This window comes from Rana temporaria, chromosome 12, assembly GCF_905171775.1.
Source record: "Rana temporaria chromosome 12, aRanTem1.1, whole genome shotgun sequence".
Classification (NCBI taxonomy): domain Eukaryota; kingdom Metazoa; phylum Chordata; class Amphibia; order Anura; family Ranidae; genus Rana; species Rana temporaria.
Genome location: NC_053500.1, coordinates 85214580 through 85237711, shown reverse-complemented (window position 1 = coordinate 85237711; position 23132 = coordinate 85214580). Strand labels below are relative to the sequence as shown.

Below are 23132 nucleotides of genomic sequence, written 5' to 3'. Positions count from 1 at the left end.
ACGGTCCAAATTTCTACAGCGACTGGTGTTGTGGAAAAACCCTTCCGTGTAAATGAATGTAACCTTAATATGGGAGGGGTTGACCTTAACGAGTTGTTGGTGCCGTACCTAGTTGTCAGTAAGGCCAGACTGAGGTACAAAAAAGTGTCTGTATACTTATTTCAATTGGCTTTGCTGAACGCTCACCATTCCAATCCAAATGCAGTATGCCAAATGCATGAGAGGCATTTTCTGTATGTCTTCTCTGGTACCCCTACCCAACGAGCCCTGCAAAGAAGATGTTGTGTCTGTAGCATGCGCGGATATAGGCGTGACACCCATTATTGTCCACGCTGTTCTGACAATCATGGTCTTTGCATTGGTCAATGTTTTAAACGCTGCCATACACTAGTGGAGTTTTAGCGTAGGGTACAGCGCTGCACAGACTAGGACACACTTTCACAGCGTCTCCCACTATGCCATCGCATTTTGAGAGGCCCAAACATGGAACCGAACAGTTACAGTTACAAATAAAAGTGTAAAAAAAAAAGGGAAAAAAAAATAGTTGTCGTTTTATATCTATATCTCTCTCTCTCTCTCTCTCTCTCTCTCTCTCTCTCTCTCTCTCTCTCTCTCTCTCTCTCTCTCTCTCTCTCTCTCTCTCTCTCTCTCTCTCTCTCTCTCTCTCTCTCTCTCTCTCTCTCTCTCTCTCTCTCTCTCTCTCTCTCTCTCTCTCTCTCTCTCTCTCTCTCTCTCTCTCTCTCTCTCTCTCTCTCTCTCTCTCTCTCTCTCTCGCCCCCTCTCTCTCTCTCTCTCACTCTCTCTCTCACACACCCCTTCTCTCTCTCTCTCTCTCTCTCCCCTTCTCTCTCTCTCTCTCTCTCTCTCTCTCGTTCTGTTTTTTTTTTTTTACTGTATTCTATACTTAACTGCAATGTTTTATTGTTATGTTTGCTTTTCAGGTATGTAATTTTTTTTATATGGCTTACTGTGTTTTATTGTTAATCATTTTTTTGTTTTCATGTATGCCATTCAGCTGCAGCGTGGATTTATCTTGACAACAGCAGCTTCTGATCCCACGATACATAAAGCCGTGACCCCAGCGTTGTAAGAGGCGATTTCACGACCACAGTTAAAAAAAAAAGAGCATATATGCCGAAGCATGGGGTAGGGGTGGAGGAGCGATTTGCTCCCAACTTTTGGGGCGGACTGCCCCCATGCTTCGGCATATATATATATAAAATATATATTTTAGGCACAGATTGCGTTAAAAAATGTTACATTTGTTACTATGTTTTTTTTGTATTTGCTTTGCAGGTATGGTATTGTCTTACTGTTATACTGTAGTTGCTTTGTTTTATTGTTAAAAGAAACAACAAAAAAGAAGCAGGCGCCACTAGGTGAACTGTACAGCTTTTACTCAATGTTTGAAATAAAAGTACTCACATTAAGTTAAGGAATTCAGGCATGTAGTTGTTGTCCTGCGATTCGTCCGGGTCCAACCGATAGATGTGAGTATCCTTGGGTCTCTATCACAGCGCTGGTGTTGTGCTGTGTTTGTAGGTGTAACCTTGCTGGGTCCATGCGCTTGGTTGTCGGGATTGTAGGTGCACAGATGTGCTGATGGAGACGCCGGAGCGCACGTTGAAGCGCACGCTTTGTGGATGCTATGGTTGCGGGGGGAAAGATGACGTCATCGCCTGGGGACAGCAATGTGCGACGCGTTTCCGTGCATGTGCTGTGGTTCGATGGGGAGACGTACACACAGCGCGCACCTTTGTCAAGCTCCACCAAGCGTGCGCTTCAACGTGCGCTCCGGCGTCTCCATCGGCACATCTGTGCACCTACAATCCCGACAACCAAGCGCATGGACCAAGCAAGGTTACACCTACAAACACAGCACAACACCAGCGCTGTGATAGAGACCCAAGGATACTCACATCTATCGGTTGGACCCGGACGAATCGCAGGACAACAACTACATGCCTGAATTCCTTAACTTAATGTGAGTACTTTTATTTCAAACATTGAGTAAAAGCTGTACAGTTCACCTAGTGGCGCCTGCTTCTTTTTTGTTGTTTCTTTTATCATATGTACTTGGAGTGTTGCTTCAGCTCCCCCTGCATGGCTGCCCGGTAAAACAAACTTTTACTCATGGTACAAGCTCACCTAGCTTACAGGACTTATTGCTCAGAGGACTCTCTTTTTCCTTTACAGGATTTACCACATGCGCTTTATTGTATATATTTGTTTTATTGTTAACCATCATTTGCTTAGCAGGTACGCCATTCAGCTGCAGCACTGATTTATCTATCTTGACAGCAGCAGCGCTTGCTCCCAGGATACGTAAATCAGTGACTCCAGTACTGTAGGAGGCAATTTCACCACCACAGTTAAAAACAAAATGGTGCATGTATGCTCATCATTATAAGTGGGTGGATGAAGGGAGGTATTATAATGGTGGGCATACCCACACCGACCAATCTCACAGGCTGCATGAAAAAAAAAAAAAAAAAAAAAAAAAAAAAAAAAGATTACAATATATGCCCAACAAGGACCAGCAATGTACTGGTAAGTTGCTGGAATTTCAGTGGCTATACCGGAATGATGCCTGCGGGTTTGGGCATCATCTTGGTATCATTCTTTTCAGCCAGCAGTCGGCTTTCATGTAAAAGCAATCCTAGCGACTAATCTAATTAGCCTCTAGACTGCTTTTACAAGCAGTGGGAGGGAATGTGTGTCTCCCCCCCCCCCTCCCTCCACCATCTTCCATGGTTTTCTCTGGCTCTCTCATCCCAAAAGGGAACCTGAGAATGCAGCCGGTGGTTCCGCCAACTGACCATAGAGCTGATCAGAGACTAGAATGGCTCCAATCATCTCTAAGGTCTAAGAAACCGGAAGCTACGAGCATTTCATGACTTGGATTTCGCTGGATATAAACAGCACCATTGGGAAATTGGGAAAGCATTTTTTCACACCGATCTTAGTGTGGTCAGATGCTTTGAGGGCAGAGGAGAGATCTAGGGTCTAATAGACCAAAAAAAGAAAAAGAGTACCTGTCACTACCTATTGCTATCATTGGGAATATTTACATTCCCTGAGATAACAATAAAAAAGAAAAAAAAATGAAAGGAACAGTTTAAAAATAAAATAAAAACGCAAAAGAAATAATAAATAAAATAAAAAAAGCACCCCTGCCCCCCCCCCCCCCGCTTCTCTTGTGCAAAGGCGAACACAAGCGACAGTCTGGCATCATATGTAAACAGCAATTGCACCGTGCATGTGAGGTATCCTCTGTAAATCTAAAGTGGTAACCTGTAAAGGATTTTAAAAATGTATGTAGTTTGTGCACAATTTTAAAGCATGTCATGTTTGGTATCCATGTACCAAACGCGTGTACTCGGCCTAAGATCATCTTTTTTATGTCATCAAACATTTGGGCAATATGCATTTGCATTCAAATAAAAAAAAAGTGTTTCTCCCCCCAAATTTTTTTTTAAAAATCACTGCGCAAATACTGTGTGAAAAAAAAAAATGCAACACCCACCATTTTAAGCTGTAGGGCCTTTGCTTTAAAAAAATATAGAATGTTTGAGGGTTGAGAGAGAGAGAGAGAGAGAGAGAGAGAGAGAGAGAGAGAGAGAGAGAGAGAGAGAGAGAGAGAGAGAGAGTCCAGTGGCTCCCTGACAGTGGTGGAACCAGGCCCTGGTCGCATGTGCGACCCTGTTAGTTCCGCCACTGCATCATACATACTATGGGCAAGGACAACTGGGGAAATTAATGGTGAAGTATCTGGGTGTTTAAAGTGGTTGTAAAGACAGAAGGATTTTATCTTAATGTATTCTATACATTAAGATAAAAATTCTTCCATGTGAAGCAGCCCCCTCAATATTTACTTACCTGTGCCAATTTCTATCCAGTGATGTTGCAAGAGTGTTTTAGCTGCCCCGGACTCTCCCTCCTCATTGGCTGAGACAGCAGCATGGCGCCATCTCCTCCAATGTGGAGAAAGGGGGCGGGGCCGAACAGCGGCTCTGTGTTTGAATGGAACACAGAACAGTGGCTCAGCTCGGGTGTCCCCATAGCATGCTGCTTGCTGGGGTGGCAGGAGGGAGGGGCCAGAGAAAAGGAGGATCTGGGCTGCTCTGTGCAAAACCACTGCACAGAGCAGGCAAGTAGAACAGGTTTGTTAGTTTAAAAAAAACTGAGACTTTAGTACCACTAATAATAGCATGCAATGCCAAAAAAATACTTTCTTGTATTAAAAGAGGTATGGAGAGCAGAGGCAGAGAGGGAGAGGGGGAGATCATTTGGCTCCTGTATAAATCATTAATAAGACCTCATCTGGATAATGCAGTTCAGTTTTGGGCACCAGTTCACAAAAAAAATATTGGGGAACTGGACAAAGTGCACAGAAAAGCAACCAAACTGATAAGAGGCATGGATAAGCTTGGCTATGAGGAAAGATTAGCTGAACTGAATTTATTCTCATAGGTTATTTTATTTATCATTTAATTGGTTATCATTTATAGGTATAGAATATGGAATGGAATATTCAATTGCCTCTTGTGTGGATCATGAAGAATTTTTTTCCCCCACTGGAGCAAATTGATCATGCTTTATTTCTTTTTGCCTTCCTTTGGATCAACTGTGGGTGTAGGATTGTGTATATGAAGGGTTTCTATTTGTGTGTGTATTTTTATTTTCTTATTTGACTTAACTGAATAGCCTTTTTTTTCAATCTGATTAACCATGTGCACATGGTTAATCAGATGACTGGAGGATAAAGATTAGCCAACATGTCCTATTTTACACTAAGGCCACGTTCACACTGCTCCGACATGAAAGCACGGTCCTTTGGGTCCGGTATGAATCTGGAGGGGGGGGGGGGGCACATTGGCAAAAAAAGGCGTGGCGTCTCCCTGCAAACAGGAAAATATTGAGATCTCATGTGCCAGAGATCTATCTATTTACTACTGGAATAAGGATATGAAATCTGTATAAGATTTTATTTTTGGAGAGTGAGCCATGTAAAATAATTCGGGCTTTGCTGCACTACAGAACGCTTTCAACCTAACTTTGGGCTTATAGGAGAGAAGAGCACAGGGATATAGCTTCAGTGTGCACTACTGCTTCTTAATTATGTAATCAGAGAAGATGACCAAAGAAGCAGAAATATGCCAGCCATGTTTTCTTAAGATTCACCCATTAGTTGTGGAAAGTACTATCACAATTTATGGGGCTGGTGGTGTTATGTAGGATGCTATGATTTTTGCCTAGTGTTCAAATTCAAAAATTTAACATCAAAATGCAAACACTTGTTTTATTAAACTAATCACATTTAAAAACATACCAGCATTACATAATTTAACACACACATGAATTATACTCTTAGGCTTCATGTTCACTGCTGCTGGTAAATTGACTTTTAGGAGCAGTTGGGCATTTTTTCAGCTGCCCCTGAACTCTCTTCTATTTTATCTCATCAGTACATGTACACAGGGTCGTTTTTCTTTATCGTTACATCACGGGACACAGAGCGGCATTCATTACTATATGGGTTATATGGAGTACCTTCAGGTGTTGACACTGGCAATCTCAAATAGGAAATGCCCCTCCCTATATAACCCCCTCCCATAGGAGGAGTACCTCAGTTTTTACGCCAGAGTCTTAGGTGTTGGTCATGGTTTAGCTTGCCTCCGCATCCTTGGGATTAGGTGAGCTAACCGGTTCTGTCCAAAGGCCTCAGCGCTAAAGTGGTCAGTAACCGGACCCCAAACCCTTGGGGTATAGCCCATAATGCTTTTCTTTTTAGAGAGCTGGACCCTGGGCCCAGGACTTAGAAACCTTTGGGTGCCTAATGTTTTCTGTTGCCAGAGTGCTATATGGGCCCAGGACAGTGGATCCTTCATAGGAACCCAGGGCCTGAAGGTCTAGACATCCCCACGGAGATGGGGGAAGATTGGGCCTCTTGCTTGGCAAAGTCCTGCGGCATGGAGCAGGTAAGTGAGGGGAAAACTTGCGGAACTTGGTTCTTAGCAGGTTTTTTCTGGGGGGTCACAGGGGACATGCCTAAAGTTATGCGCTTAATCTGGCAAACTAGTCACATATCTTAATGATAGGATGGCTCTATGTGTATTGTTTCCCCATAAGAAGTGACCTCCCTTGTAGTGTTGGAAAAGCATTGAGTGGGGCCTGTGTAATATAAAGTGTATGTGTGTGTCAGAGAGCTATGCTTACCTGCAAGCCTCCAGGCGATGCTCCATCAGTCTTCCTCCTCAGAGCCTGCAAGCAGGCAGAACGCTGACCTCCTCGTGGTTCCAGCTGGAGCAGAGAGGCTCCCTTCCCCCCAACCCCCCCCTCTATCTGGGGCGCGTGCGCGCGTTCACGTGTTATAGGCGCAATTCGCGCCGTTCAGCTGAGGGGGGAAGGGCGGGTCAGTGCTTTAAGGAAGGGGCGGCCCTTCCTTTTTTTTTGTTCCAAACAGCTCATTCAATACATTGGAACTGGGGAGGAAAGACCAGAGCGGCAGCACGGGGCGCCGAGGACACACAGTGGCCAGAAAGAATATTGCAGTCTTCAGAAGACTGTTTTCAAGCCTAGAAATAGGCTGTTTCTTTTCCATCTCATAGTTTTTTTCTTGCAATACTACTCAGGGGGACAGAATGCTTTTTCTTTCCTGGATTTGAAACAAAAACAAAAAAAAAAAAAAAAAAGATTGAAAAAAAAAAGGTCATTTAGGGAAGAGAAAGCATTTTTTTGTTCCCCAAACAGGTGTTTGGACAATTAACTTTTATAGTTCCAAGTACCAATAAGTGGCAGGTGTACCTCGGTATTGTACCATGGCATCCGGGTCAGAGGGTACAAGAGGTGGGGATTCCCCCAGAGAGTCTGAGGTCTCGGACAAAGCTATGCCGCTGCTCTCCCCAAAGGGAGCCTTGGGGCCATCGGGATCTGGGGCTGGAGCGGGTCAGTCCAACCCTAGGGTGGTCACGGACGAGGTATTACTCACCTCTTTAAAAGAGATGGAGAAAAGAATGGAAAAAATGATAGCCACAGCTATACGGGGCAGTAAACGGAGTAGATCTCCGTCGCCCGAGCGTGGACCCTCAGAAGAGGAGGTCCTTTCCTCAGGGGAATTGGACGACCTCTTGAACAAGGACCAAGTAGGTTCAGGGATCGAAGATCCGGATACAGAGGAGTCTGAAGCAGTCTCCCAAGGGGAGAGCTGGTGGATTCAAGCCTTAACGGACTTGGTCCATAATGCATTCAACTTGCCAGTACCAGATCTCCAGGTATCGACGGTTTCAGCTTTGGGCTCACTGAGGGCGCCTCAAAGCAATGCAGTGTTTCCGATCCACCCTCTATTAGAGGGAGTTTTGTTCCAAGATTGGAACAAGCCAGATAAAATCTTTTTACCACCTAAAAAATTCTCTGCCCTATATCCTATGGAAGAAAAATTTTCCAAGAGATGGGCTACTCCTGCAGTGGACGCAGCCATCTCATGTGTTAACAAGTCGTTAACATGCCCTGTAGAAAACATACAGGTATTCAAGGATCCAGTTGATAAACGCTTGGAAGCACTACTTAAGAACTCCTTCACTACTGCAGGGGCAGTAGTACAGCCAGCTGTGGCTGCGATTGGAGTTGCTCAAGCATTATCGGATCAAATTAAGCAGATGCTTAAACTTATTCCTGCCCAGCAGGCAGAAGAATTTTCGGATGTCCCTAAGGCCATATGTTTTACGGTAGACGCTATTAAGGATTCTGCCCAGCAAGCGTCACGTTTATCGTTATCCCTTATCCATATGAAAAGACTCTTATGGTTAAAAAGCTGGGAGGCCGAGCCCCCATGCAAGAAGCTCCTGGTAGGGTTTCCCTTCCATGGAGGACGACTCTTCGGAGAAGACCTAGATAAATACATTCAAACCATTTCAAACGGCAAAAGTACTCTCTTGCCAACTAAGAAGAAGTTTCAGGGGCCTGCGTTTAAACGACAGTACTCCCCTGGGCAAGGGCCCTCTAATGCCAAACAGTATCGACGGCCTCCTGCGAAAGCAAACTTCGGCTTCAACGGCAGGTCTCAAGGACAGGCTGCTAGAGGCAGAAAGCAGTGGTTTCGCAAACCAGCAAAACCAGCCCCCAAGCCAACTTTATGAAGGGGCGCCCCCACCCACGAAGGTGGGGGGAAGGCTGCGACTCTTTTCAGAGGTTTGGGAAGCCAGCATTCCCGACGAGTGGGTACGGTCTTCCGTGGCCACGGGCTACAAATTAGATTTCCTAAAGTTTCCTCCTCCTCATTTCCAGGAGTCGAGGATTCCAAACGATCCGGAGAAAGGAGCCGCATTAATGTCGGCATTAAATCATCTACTTTCCCAGGAAGTAATAGTAGAGGTACCAGTCCTGGAACAGGGGCTAGGTTTCTACTCCAACCTATTCATCATCCCGAAGTCCAATGGAGATGTCAGGCCAATTTTGGACCTAAAGATGGTAAATGCATATCTAAAGATCCGCTCATTTCGGATGGAATCCGTGCGGTCAGCAGCTGCCACACTCCAAAAGGACGACTTCATGGCGTCCATAGACATAAAGGATGCCTACCTTCATGTTCCAATTTATCAGCCACATCAAAGATATCTACGCTTCATGGTGGCTTCGCGTCACTTCCAATTCGTGGCGCTTCCCTTCGGGTTGGCTACGGCCCCCCGGGTGTTCACGAAGGTCCTAGCTCCAATCCTAGCCAAACTAAGGATCCAGGGGGGTCACGATCCTAGCATACCTGGACGACCACCTAGTCATAGATCACTCGTCTCCCGGCTTGGAGCGAGCAGTGGCCCTCACGGTCCAATACCTCGAGAAGTTCGGCTGGGTCCTAAATCGAGAAAAGTCAGCTTTCCTGCCCACAAGGCAGTTGGAATATCTCGGCATGAGTTTAGACACAGAACAACAAAGAGTGTTTCTACCTCTGAGGAAGGTCAAAGCCATCAAGGAATTAATCCTACTGGTTCTAAGCAAAAAGGAACCGACTATTCGCCTATGTATGAGATTACTAGGCAAGATGGTGGCCACATTCGAGGCGGTACCATACGCCCAGAGTCACACTCGCATCCTGCAGGCAGCCATCCTGTCAGCATGGAGCAGAAGGTCACAGGCCTTGGATATCCCGTTGCCGCTCTCATCAAGAGTCCGACAAAGTCTGTGTTGGTGGTTAGACCCTCAGAATCTACTGAAAGGGAGATCTTTCAGCCCAGTGGCTTGGAAGATAGTGACCACAGACGCCAGCCTGACAGGCTGGGGAGCAATTTTGGATGGTTGCACTCACCAAGGTACTTGGGCAAAGCTAGAGAAGCAATTACCCACCCTATGGGCAGAGGCTCATGTGCCCTGCATATCGGCAATATTCATTCCCGGAGTGGACAACTTTCAGGCGGACTTCTTAAGCCGCCAGACTCTATGGCCGGGGGAATGGTCTCTGCATCCACAAATCTTTCAAGCGCTCTGCCAAAGATGGGGAGTGCCGGACGTGGATATCATGGCATCGAGACTCAACAAGAAGCTAGACAAGTTCATGTCCCGCTCAAGGGATCCGATGGCCTGCGGAACCGATGCGCTGGTTTGCCCTTGGCATCAGTTCAAACTTCTTTATGCGTTTCCCCCGCTCCAGTTACTACCCCGCCTGCTGCGCAGGATCAGGGTGGAGCACATACCAGTCATCCTGGTAGCTCCAGCATGGCCCAGACGGGCATGGTACTCACTAATCCTAAGGATGGTAGTGGGAGACCCTTGGACTCTTCCTCTACGGCCAGACCTGCTATCGCAAGGTCCGATCCTCCACCCTGCCTTACGGCATCTAAATTTGACGGCCTGGAAGCTGAATCCCTGATTCTCAGGGGTAGAGGTCTGTCTCAGAAAGTAATCTCTACCCTAATCAGAGCCAGGAAACCGGTCTCTAGGGTGATTTATCACAGGGTCTGGAAGGCCTATGTAGGCTGGTGTGAGTCCAAGCTATGGCTTCCTCGCAAATTCACCATTGATAGAGTTTTAAGTTTTCTCCAGCTAGGAGTGGATAAAGGATTGGCATTAAGCACAATCAAGGGACAGATTTCTGCTCTGTCAGTGTGGTTTCAGCGGCCGCTGGCCACCCACTCGCTGGTTAAGACCTTCCTTCAAGGGGTCTTACGTATTAAACCTCCAGTTAAATCCCTGCTTTGCCCGTGGGATTTAAATCTTGTTCTGTCAAGTTTACAGAAACAACCGTTTGAGCCGTTGGCTGAAATTCCTTTGGTTTTACTGACAAGGAAGTTAGTATTTTTGGTCGCCATAGTTTCCGCAAGAAGAGTATCGGAACTGGCGGCCTTATCCTGTAAGGAACCATATCTTATTTTTCATAAGGACAGGGTCGTTCTCCGCCCTCATCCTTCCTTCCTACCGAAGGTTATATCCAGTTTTCATTTGAACCAGGATCTGGTATTACCATCCTTCTTCCCTAAATCTACTTCCAGAAAGGAGGGGTTGCTGCATACCTTGGATATTGTCAGGGCCATGAAGGCCTATCTTAAAGCTACAAAGAAGATCCGGAAAACAGATGTGCTGTTCATTTTACCGGATGGGCCCAAGAAGGGGCAGGCAGCTGCAAAATCCACCATTTCTAGGTGGATTAAGCAATTAATCACTCAGGCCTACGGCTTGAAAGGGTTGCCTCCTCCGTTATCATTGATGGCTCATTCTACTAGGGCCATGGGCGCCTCCTGGGCAGCACACCACCAGATCTCTATGGCTCAAGTTTGCAAGGCGGCAACCTGGTCTTCTGTCCACACGTTTACAAAATTCTACAGTTGGACGTAAGAAGGAATTCTGATACAGCCTTTGGGCAGGCAGTTCTGCAGGCTGCAGTTTGAGACCCTCGGATTCCGGGGGCTCCTCTTTTTTTGAGTTAAATTTAAAATTTAAGATTATTTTTCTCAACTAAGTTGGATTTATTATGATTTGAGTATTTCTCTAAATTAAATCCTTTTGTCTTGGAGATGTTCTCCCTCGCCTCATTGTAAGCATTGCTTTGGGACATCCCATATAGTAATGAATGCCGCTCTGTGTCCCGTGATGTAACGATAAAGAAAAAGAGGTTTTTAATACAGCTTACCTGTAAAATCTTTTTCTTGGAGTACATCACGGGACACAGAGCTCCCACCCCTCTTTTGGGGACCATTTTGGGAGGCAGACTGCTTGCTACAAAACTGAGGTACTCCTCCTATGGGAGGGGGTTATATAGGGAGGGGCATTTCCTGTTTGAGATTGCCAGTGTCAACACCTGAAGGTACTCCATATAACCCATATAGTAATGAATGCCGCTCTGTGTCCCGTGATGTACTCCAAGAAAAAGATTTTACAGGTAAGCTGTATTAAAAATCTCTTTATAGTTTCTAGGCAGTCGAGTTAAGAAAACATTTTTGGAAAGCAAAACAAATTTATTCAGGATGGGTGGATGTTCAATAACTTGCGTCTAGCTGCGTTTTGTTTACAGGCGTTTAAGATTTTTGACTATTTTAAAAAAAAAATATATATATAAACGTGAACGCGGCATGTAAACACGGTAAAACTGACGTTTTGAAACGTTGGTTACTATCTGTCAAGTTAAATCGTTCAGGAGAGGTTGTAAAACGTCCAGTGTACATTAAGCCTTACACTTTTCCACAGAAAAAAATCAGACTCACCCATTTTGTCTTGCTATTGACTCCAAACGATCCGTCATAGCAGAAAGGGAAGACACTAAGAAAAGAAAGAATGAGATTTACAGTACAGGAAACGTCCTTGGCGTATGCATGCAACTGAAAACAGTATTAAAACTGCTCACCTTTTAAAGCTTTTTGTAAGGTTTCTAGACAGCTAACAAGATGTTGGTGCCCTCCAGTCATCATTCCGGTCCTCTTCTCCTGAAAAGTGGATTTAATGAACATAAAAGGACTGCTCAGACTATTAAAATAATCTAAGCTTCCAAAGGATACCTAGTCTAAATAATTTTAATAACCATTAATTGTAGCCCTAGATTTTACAGGTAAAGTATGAGGAAAAAATCCTATTTTCTTTATCATACATCACGGGACACAGAGTGAGGCTATTATTCCTTATTTACTGGAAAGTCCCAGAGCAATAGCCTTGAGGGAAGGGAGACACCCTGCCAAAACAATAGCCATCAGACCTATACAGCAGCCTGCATTACACTGCTGCTCGAACATCCACTTGATAGAATTTTGTGAAGGTATGCACTGAAGACCAGGTAGCAGCCTTACAAATCTGAGACACAGATACCTGATGTTGAAAAGCCCAGGAGGTTTCTACACCCCTGGTAGAATGAACTCTCATCCTAAAGGAAGGATCCATAGGCCTGAATGACCCACTGGCAGACCCAATTGGCAATGGAAGCTTTGGAAGCTGCCTGTCCCTTCTTGGGTCCTTCTGGTAAAACAAAAAAAGGAGTCTGATCTTCAGATCTCTGCAGATCTAGACAAATAAACTCTGACAGCTTGCACTACATCCAAAGGAGTGCAGTCGTTACTCTTCCGCCAAATGAGACAGAGAAAAAAGAAGGCAAAGCAATGAAAGGCCAACACCAATTTTGGCTGGATGGAACAGGTCCTAACACGACCCCGTCGTGGGGAAGGTTCAAGTATGGTTCCCTGCATGAAAGGGTCACCAGCTCCAACACCCTTCTAGCCAAGGTGATGGCCATCAGGAAGGCTAGCTTGCATGACCGCAAGAATAATGGAATTTCCTTGATAGGCTAAAACGGTTGTTTTTGTAACACAGACCGTACCAGGTTTAACCACTTCCATACCGGGCCTATTTCGGCACTTCTCTCCTACATGCATAAATCATAATTTTTTTTTTAGAAAATTACTCAGAACCCCCAAACACTACATATGTTTTTTAGCAGACACCCCAAGGAATAAAATGCCGGCCAGTGCAACTTTTTATCTCGCACAGTATTTGCGCAAAAAAAATTCAAACGCCTTTTTTTGGGGAAAAAAACGTTTTTGTGAATTAAAAAACAACAAAACAGTAAAGTTAGCCCAATTTTTTTGTATAATGTGAAAGATGAAGTTACGCAGAGTAAATAGATACCCAACATGTCACGCTTTAAAATTGTGCACACTTTAAAATTGCGCACTCAATGGAAACGTCAGTACTTAAAAATCTCCATAGGCGTCGCTTATTTTTTTTTTACAAGTTACAAATTTAGAGTTACAGAGGAGGTCTAGTGCTAGAATTGTTGCTGGTGCTCTAACACGCGCGGCGATACCTCACATGTGTGGTTTGAACGGCGTTTACATATGTGGGCGGGACTTACGTGTGTGTTCGCTTCTAAACGCGAGCTACCGGGGATAGGGGCGTTTAAAAAAATAATAATTTTTATTTTACTCAATTTCTTTTATTTTTACACTTCTTTTGACATTTTTTTTTTTTATGACTTTTATTTTTATTACAAGGAATGTAAACATCCCTTGTAATAGGAATGGTTTGTGACAGGTACTCTTTATGGAGAGATGCAGGGTCAATAAGACCCCACATCTCTCCTCCAGGCTGGAAAGCATTAGATCGTGAAAAAAAATCACCCATCTAATGCTTTCAGCCGCGATTGCGGCTGTGTTTACATTCCAGGACCCGGGCGTGACGTCATAACATCGCGCCCGGGCCTCCGACGCCGGCGGATCGTTTCTCCAGGTCTCCGATGGCAAAGGAGAGCCCGGAGAAGCACCGGATGGCGGCGGGAGGGGGGGCGTGCCCTCCCGCCGCCTATAAGAATGATCAAGCGGCGGAACCGCCGATATGATCGTTCTTATGGTGCAGGGATTCGTCGGCTGAAGAGATGGATATCTGAATGATGCCTGTGGCTGCAGGCATCATTCAGATATCCCCACTGAAAGTCCAGGACGTCATATGACGTCCTTGGGCTGGAAGTGGTTAAGTTCCAAAAACACATAGGTGACCTAACATGGGGGGGGGGGGGGGGGCAAACAAGTTATCCCCTACATAAAGGTTCGGATCAGTGAATGGGAGGCTAAGGGCTTTTGGAAGTATACTGATAGGGCCAAAACCTGACCCCTGATTGCATTTAAAGCCAATCTGATATCCACAGCCGACTGTAGAAAAGAGAGAATTCTCCCAATCACGTATATTTCTGAGGATGCCATTTTCTGGCTTCACACCAAGCAATACAAGTTTTCCAGACCTTATAATAGATCTTCCTAGTGACTGTTTTTCTGGCGTTCACTAGGGTAGACACCACAAGCCCCCGAATTGACAGGATTCTTTAACACCCTGGCTTCAATAGCCATGCCGTCAAATTTAGAGACTGTAAATTGGGGTGAAATATAGGACCTTGAGACATTAGATTGGGGTGGCGCAAAAGCGTCCATTGCCCATCTATTGCCAATCTCACAATCTCTGGGAACCAGGGGCTTCTGGCCAAGGCTGGTGACACCAGGATGACTGGAACCCCCTCTCACTGAATCCTGCACAAAAAATGTAGACGGAGAAGAATCGGTGGGAAAGCATAACCCATGGAAAACTGGTTCCATGAAATTACTAGAGCATCTGCTACGATTGCCAGGGATCCCTTTTTCGGGACACAAACTGCAAGGTGGAGCCAGAGGACAATCTATTGCCATCCAGGTTCAACAATGTTGTTGAACCTAAATGCCAATAGATCGACCTCTGGCTCCACCTTGCAGACACTGGTAAAAAACTGAAGCACTGCCTGTATGGGAAGGGTTATAGAGGGGATCACTTCCTGTCTAAAAGACCTTTGGTCTATCAGTGTCCATTCTCCTGGAGATGAAGAATAACTCAGTAAGTAAGGAAAAGCCTCACTCTGTGTCCTGTGATGTATGATAAAGAAATATAGGTTTATGAGATTTGCAAACCGTTGCATTTTGTTTTTACATTTAGATTTTACACAGCATCAGAATCAGAATCATAAACTAGTTAAGCTAATGGTGATTTTATTTGTGAAGGAGAAATCACTTACACTTCCTAGGTGGTGTTGGGGAGTAAAGTTGGGTTATAGGGAAGTCGCCATGGGGGGTGTTGGACTGATATAAATGTGGGGGGAGGGGCAAGGGCACTAATGTAATGGAGAAGGGGAATGTAATGTCAAGGGGAGACTGTGGTGATAAGGAGGGGACCAAGGACACTGATGTAAAAAGGAGTGCAGCTGTGTGGGAGATCTAAACCTTAGCACATACATGAGATTTGGACCTCTACTAGAAGAATTTCATTTTTTTTATTATTATTTTTTTTTTTTGCCTTCAACGGATATTTATTTTCTGAGAATCTTTTATATCACAATGAATGAAAAGTAAAACTGTGGTACAAAATAGGGAGCGGATTACAAGTCATGAGGGTAAAAGACAAAAGTCTGGGTTGGAGAATTATGCTATAACCAAACTACACACCAGTTGAATTTTAACTCTCCTACCGATTGTATCAGACTTGTATAATACCCAACTGAGCAGTTGCTCCCAGTTAGGGGGTCCTAGGGTTAGAAGTGAGGCTCCCCTCCCGGGAAAGGGGGGTAGCGAAGGGGCCCCCACCTCCCCGACACCACTGTGTCGGGGTATGGGATACCCGTTTCCCTCCCTCCCACCAATTAAGACTTTTGGTCTCTAGGGCAGAACCCCAGTGAGGTACCAATCAGTGTAGTCAGATACCATGAGAGAGGGCAAGGAGAGCCAGTAGAGAAGGAAGAGCAGGTAGAAAATATAGAAGAAGGATCAGGGGAAGGGTGGGGGATAAGTTTCATAAACCACAGTTTTGAACCGGGCTTTGGTTGGGATGAATACCTGGGATAATGAAAATACCCATGAATCGAGCCCAAGGTTCCCAGACCATCTCAAATTTGTGTACCGAGTCTGTGAGAATGCTAGCCAGTTTTTCCTGGGCCATAATCCAGGAAACTTTCCTGACGGCTGCCCTTGTTGAGAGTGAGGGTTGCTTAAAAGCCTTAAGCCCTTGTTATTTTGGCTCCTAACAGTAAAAAGTGTATTAGTTTACGATTGCATTTGGAGATTTATGGGATATGTGCATTCAGTAGAGCATATTCAGGAGACCTGGGAATATAGCAGCCCTTACCCCTTTAATGGGATTTAATAACCTTCTCCAGAAGGCCCTGATTTGGGGGCATTCCCACCAGACATGAGCGATCATGTCCAAAAGTTGGCACCCACTTAATACATAAGGTTTCGACTGATGGAAAATTTTTGGCTAGTCTGGCTGGTGTCATGTACCACCTAGACACAATTTTTATATTCGCTTCCAAAAGGGAAGTATTGATGATGTCTTTGTATGCAGTGGCTAGAGCCGATTGCCAAGTCTCCATGCTCCATTGAATTTGGAGCTCTTCCTCCCAGTCTAACGTGTATGGGTATTTTCCCGAAGGCCGGGAAAGTGACGCATAGATGACTGTAATACCTCCCCTATGCTCCATGGCCCGACCGCACCAAAGTTCATAATTAGTGAATTTGGGGGGGGGGGGGGGGGATTTGGTTCATCTGTCCAGATGCTGTGAAGGAAGTGATTGATTTGGTTAAACCAGAACTGTTCTGGTTGCGGTAGTTCTAGTTTGCTAACGCAGTGTGCTAGGTAGGGAGAGGAGCCCTCTAGATGTGAAGTAATTGTCCTATTTGGTAGAGCCCCTTGTCAAGCCACGACTGAAAGGCTTTTATATACATGCCTGGGGGAAATTTCAGGTTACAAAACAGATGCGACAGGGGCTTAATTTCCGAGGTAAGGTTTGGGTTTAATTTTAATTTGTCCCACAGCGCAAAGGAGTAGGAGAGTGTAGAGGCCAGGATTGGAGGTCTATTTCTGGAAGGGTTCCAGAATAAAAAGTCCAGGGTGTGATGAGGCACAGCCTGGCATTCTATCTGTATCCAATCTGGTTTTTCCCTGTTAGAGTAAATTACAGAGAACTGGGCCAGTCTGGAAGCTAGGTAATATCTATGTCCGCCTTGTTTACATGAAAGGTAAAGGGTCTAAGGGTTTAATCCTGTAACCTGAACCCCCCAAATAAACTTTAGAATTTTGCCCTGGAAGGACCTAAGGTGGCCCTTAGGAGCAACCTAGGAAGCAGTCATCTTAACGGCATTTTCTCTCCATAGCCAAGAAAGATTTTGTTTAGACCAAGACTTCAGGTCTTGTTCCAGTTTATGGAACATAAGAGGGAAGTTTTTAGCATAAAGCGAATAAAATTTAGAAGTGAGGGAAATGCCGAAGTACTTGATGGCTGCATCGTTCCAGTCAAATTGAAGCTAGAAGAATTTTTTTATTGACAAGACCTCTGAATTTTTACCACTTGCTGACCGGGCCATGGCTGAATGACAGCACAGTTGGCTAGTTCTGGGAGGGCTTCCAGGTTTACAATGTTTGGCGACATGCATTGAGATCTTGCCAGCAACAGCACTTCCTGTTTCAGGCTGACAAAGCTAAGCCACTGCCTTGCAATTAGCAGCAGCGTCGTTAGCCTGCAATACACATCGCTTTAGCTTGGACTATAAGGTCTGCAGTAGGCATGGAAAGACCAGACAATGACCAATTCAAGGCGGCCTCGTAGCATTGTCAGCCTGATATTAGAAGGGCTGTTACTGGCAAGATCACCTGGTAAGTCACTTTGCAGCTAAAAAAAATGGTTTTCAACTAACACAAAAAAATCTAAGTCAGTTTCAAACCTTTTAAAGGTTTTAAACCCCTTTCACACTAGAGCAGTTTGCAGGCGATATTGCGCTAAAAATAGCGCCTGCAAACAGACACTAAACAGCTGCTGCTGTGTCTCCAGTGTGAAAGTGGTGCGTTAGCAGGACGATAAAAAAAAAAAAGCCCTGCTAGCCACATCTTTGGAGCGGTGTGTATACCGCTCCTGTCCATTGAAATCAATAGGACACCGCGGCTATAACGCCGGCAATGCGCCTCTGCACTGCAGAGGCGCTTTGCGGTGGTTTTTAACCCATTCTCGTCCGCTAGCGGCCGAATAGCACCACAAAATTGGTGGTAAAGCACTGCTACAAATAGCGGCTCTTCACCGCCGACGCACCTCCCGCCCCAGTGTGACAGGGGCCTTACAGCTTTAAATCATACTTGGTAATTCAGATACTTGTTAGGGCACTCCCTGCTATAGGGTGACAATGCTCTGATCCAGCCTCCAATATGTGATCCTGTGTGGTCACATGGGCTTTTGATGGAGTTATGTGGAAGTTTCAAAACGCATACGCAGACACTGTAGTAATCAACAGAAAACCTGCTCTAAAAAATGCCCTACAGCTATCGTTAGAAAGCATGCATGCATGCACACAGAAAGATTGCAATGAGGACTGACAGGCAACAAAGAATATAGAAAGGTGAAAACAAGCTATTTTTCGTAATAAAAATAGGATTTTTAAATACAGCTCACCTGTAAAATCCTTTTCTTGGAGTACATCACGGGACACAGAGCTGCTTAGTAATAACTATGTGGGTTATATATCCTACCTTCAGGTGCTGGACACTGGTGTAATCAACCAAACAGGAAGTCCCCTCCCTATATAACCCCTCCCATACTGGGAGTACCTCAGTTTTTGTAGCAAAGCAATAAGTGTCCCAATATCCCCAAACAAGAGGGGCGGGAGCTCTGTGTCCCGTGATGTACTCCAAGAAAAGGATTTTACAGGTAAGCTGTATTTAAAAATCCTATTTTCTTTATCGTACATCACGGGACACAGAGCTGCTTAGTAATAACTATGTGGGATGTCCCATAGCAATGCCTACTGAGGGGAGGGAGACACCAACAACGCAGACCGCCATGAGAGGACTTATAATGCTGCCTGCAGCATACTGCGCCAAAAGACTGCGTAATCCTGCCGTCTTATGTTCACCCGATAGGAATTCATGAACGTAAGCACAGACGACCAAGTTGCGGCCCTGCAAATCTGAGTTATAAAGGTTTGGTAATGCATCGCGCCAAGCGATTACTATCTTGGTAGGGAGCCCCTGAAAAAAGCCAGGGGGAATCCCACTCTATAAACCACAAGCCTGAATAATAACCTGATGAATCAACATTGAAAATAGTTGAATTAGACGTTGCCTGCCCTTTCCTGGGGCCTTCTGGCAGCGCAAACCTCTCAGCTTTCCGTATCCGAGTAGCTGCTTCAGCTAGGGCTTGACCCTTCTTACGAGAGGGAGAGAGATAGAGATCATCTTAATAGCTGATCTGAATACTGCCTGCCCATATCTAGGGTCTTCTGGTAGCACCATAAAACGCCAGCTTTCTATATCTGAAAACCTTCAGATAGATTCTTAACTGCTCTCATCTCTATTGAGAGAAAAGCAATAACCTTCCTTCCGCGGACCAAGGTTTTGAAAAAGGAAGGCAAAAATATCTTGGATTCAAAAGAACACTAGATCCTTCTAGTAACTAAGGTTGGGTGAGAATTTAACATCACCCTTCTTGTGCAAATAATTAAGTATGGCTCTATACAAAGATAGTTGCCAATACTTTCTTGCAGATGCAACTGCAAACAAAGAACACCAATTCCTTCTTTAGAAGAATGACGGGAGTATGGCACATCAGCCCAAGGTGCCGACCCTGTAAGCCGACACCCTAGATCCAATCTTTCGAACCTAAGGGTGACCTAACTGGGGGACTTATACCCGTCACCCCTTGTATAACGGCCCGGATCAAGAGTGTGACACAAGCGACCCTTGAAAATATTGACAAGGCAGAGATTGGATCATTGATGGAACTTAAGGCTAGCTCCATCTCCTTACCAATGTAGGAAGGCAAGACTCTTACTTGAGACATACTACCAAGGATGCCACCCCTTGGTTTCACACCAGGAACATGGGCCTTCCAGATCCTAGGATATCTGGTCCTGGAGACCAGCTCTCCTGTATGAATCAAGGTAATTGCCGCTGATTCTGAAACCCAGATCCTCCAGAATGCGGGCTATAACAGCCAGACAATTAATACCCCTGTATGCAAGACAAGATGTAACCCTGCAAAGCATTCCTGGACAAGCCATAAGGAGCCCTGGTTCCTATACGATCACTTCTGCTGTGCCTGCACAGTTAGGTCGCATGGGCTATGCCGGAGCAGTTAGGTCAGCTTCCGTTCTTCTGGTGTAGCATGGACGCCACGAAAGTTGAGGCCTTGGGGGGAGAAAACACCTAACCAGCGATGACTGGTCCCCCAGGATCACCAACACATCTGTTCCGCATGTTGGTGGTTCTTTTGTCCTTGCCACAAAGTTGTTCAATTTCTTTCTGAACCTGGACCAATACCCCCTAAGAACAGGGTATCGTTTCTGTGACATTTGGTCAGAAACAAGTTGGGGTGTAGAGGTTAATCCCCCGGACATAATCGTAGACGGCTCAAGCGAATCGCCTGCCAATCTAGTATTCCATGAATTGACGATTGACAATAGGCCAGGCCCAAGCTCCTCCCTGGTAAATAAAGAAAAACCACCAGAGAGGCACTGTCAGATTGTATTCAGACAGAGCAACCCTTTAAACATTCAGGCCCTTAAGCCAGATACTCCATCCGCAGCTCTGGAAGGCTGACAGATAAAGCTCCATTGGAGCATGACCACCTTCCCTGTGCCGTGGTCTCTTCCAGGCCTGGATTCTATCCTTAGAGGCCAGCCCTCGCAACCTGCTCCCAGGTAAAGGGTATGAAGGATCTTCCCTTCTGTCAATCATTCAGTCAAACCCCCTCAACTGAAATTCCAGCATATCCCTGGGACCAGACTCCTAGGATAATGCTAGGTTAGGATCCACTTGTTCCAGGCCGACCACAAATTGTCTATATCAGCCTTGATTAAAACTGAGCATAGGGAACTGTCTCCGAATGAAGCCAGCATATTCCCACTAGACTGGGATCCTAAACCAGGAGTTCCAGATATTTAACCATGCTGGACTCCCCAAGGCCCAGCCATGCTACTGACTGATCTGTCAGCAGGAGCTTGCCTCGGTATGCCATTACTGCTATACCCTGGGCCCTAGCCCCTCGTAAATAAACACACCTGCAAATGGCTCCTCATATGTGCATGTGGCCAGCTTTCAAAGGCCACATGCCTCTATGGCAGCGTGTGTACATGGAAATATGAATCATGCAAATATGTTTTCGGCAAAAAACATAAAAGAGGGCGTGCTGCATACACGTATACATATAGCATGTGAGCTATGAATAAGCATCTTGCAACCAAGTATGCGCTAGGAACGTGTTATGCAGCATTGCACAACATGCACCCCTGCAGACCCGAATTCCTATGTAAGGCCAAGGAATCCTGTATAATTAAGGAAACCTAATTATCATACCTCATAACGCAAAATTTAGGCAAACATGCATCCTTATGCGATTCAGCAATTTTCATGCGATGCAACATCTATGCATCTTAAGCACTCCTGTGCGGACAAGTACCCTTGTGTGACCAAGGATTCTTGTATGATCGAGCACCCCTGTACGATCCAGCATCTTTATGCAATTAAGCATTTTAATGCGATTTTAGCATTTCTGCGGCTCTCTGTGTGACCAAACCTGCCTGAGTAATCCAGGACTCGGGCGATCAGATAACCATGTGTGATCCCGCATCTTTATGCACTCCAGCATTTTTATGCGATTTTAGGCATTTCTGTGGAAACAAGCCTCTGTGTGTCACCAAATATCCTTGGGTAACCAAGGACTTGAATTATCAGGTAACCATGTGTGACCCCGCATCCTTATGCACTCCAGCATCTTTATGCGATTTTTGGCATTCCTGTGGAAACAAGCCTCTCTGGGTGACCAAATATCCTTGGGAAATCAAGGACTCGGGTTATCAAGTAACCATGTGTGATTCCGCATCCTTATGCACTCCAGCGTCTTTATGCGATTTTAGGTATTCCTGTGGAAACAAGCCTCTCTGTGTGACCAAATATCCTTGGGAAATCAAGGACTCGTGTTATCAGGTAACCATGTGAGATCCTGCATCTTTATGCACTTTAACCACTTCCATACCAGGCACTTACGCAGCTTCCCGCCCAAGCCAATTTTCAGCTTTCAGCACTGTCGCACTTTGAATGGCAATTGCGCGATCATGCTACACTGTACCCAAACAAAATTGGCATCCTTTTTTCCCCACAAATAGAGCTTTCTTTTGGTGGTATTTGATTTTTTTTGTTGCGCAACAACTAAAAAAAGACTGAAAATTTGGAAAAAAAAATGTTTTTATTTTTTTCTGTTAATTTTTTTGTAAATAATGTATGGGCACTGATATGGCGGCACTAATGGGCACCGATGAGATGGCACTGATGGACATCGATGAGGTAGTACTGACGGGCACAGATGAGGTGGCACTGATTGGCGGCGCTGGTATGCGACACTGATGGGCACTCATAGGCGGCACTGATGGGCACACATAGGCGGCACTGATGGGCACACATAGGCGGCACTGATGGGCACTCATAGGCGGCACAGATGGGCACTGGGCATGGATGGGCACTGTGGGGTGGCACTGATGGGCACTGTGGGGTGGCACTGATGGACACTGGGGTGGCACTGATGGACACTGGGGTGGCACTGATGGACACTGGGGTGGCAGCACTGATTTTGCCAGGTTGCCAGTCAGTGCCCATTTGTGGGCACTGATTGGCATCTTTTTTTGAATGCTTTTATTTTATTTTTTATTTTTTGCAGGTTTTTTTTTTTTTTTTTGTCCACCCTGGTGGTCCAGGGTGGGCATCCCTGGTGGTCTGGTGTGGCGATCCGAGGGGGGGCTGCGCTGATAAACAATCAGCGCGAACCCCCCTGTCAGGAGAGCCGCCGATCGGCTCTACTCTACTCGCGTCTGTCAGACGCGAGTGAGGAAGAGCCATCAACGGCTCTTCCTGTTTACATCGTGATCAGCCGTGATTGGACACGGCTGATCACGTGGTAAAGAGTCTCCGCCGGAGGCTCTTTACCGAGATCGGAGATGCAGGGTGTCAGACTGACACCCCGCATCACCGATCGCCGCGATGCGCGCCCGCACGGGCGCGCGCGGCATGAAATCCTGCAGGACGTTCTAGAACGTCCTGTCAGGATTTCATAACCACTTCCCGGACGTAAATCGGCTATAGGCCGGGCGGGAAGTGGTTAAGCATTTTATGCG

The 23132-nt window shown here is 45.6% G+C and overlaps 1 protein-coding gene across 1 annotated transcript in view; it reads right to left on the bottom strand.

Annotated features, from left to right (window-relative positions):
- The window catches only part of LOC120919481 (mediator of RNA polymerase II transcription subunit 1-like), a 525430-nt gene that overhangs the window by 383091 nt on the left and 119207 nt on the right, over positions 1-23132 (bottom strand). Inside the window, 2 exon segments of the mRNA XM_040331663.1 lie at positions 11691-11745; positions 11831-11909. Of these exon segments, the coding sequence (XP_040187597.1) occupies positions 11691-11745; positions 11831-11909 (134 nt within the window).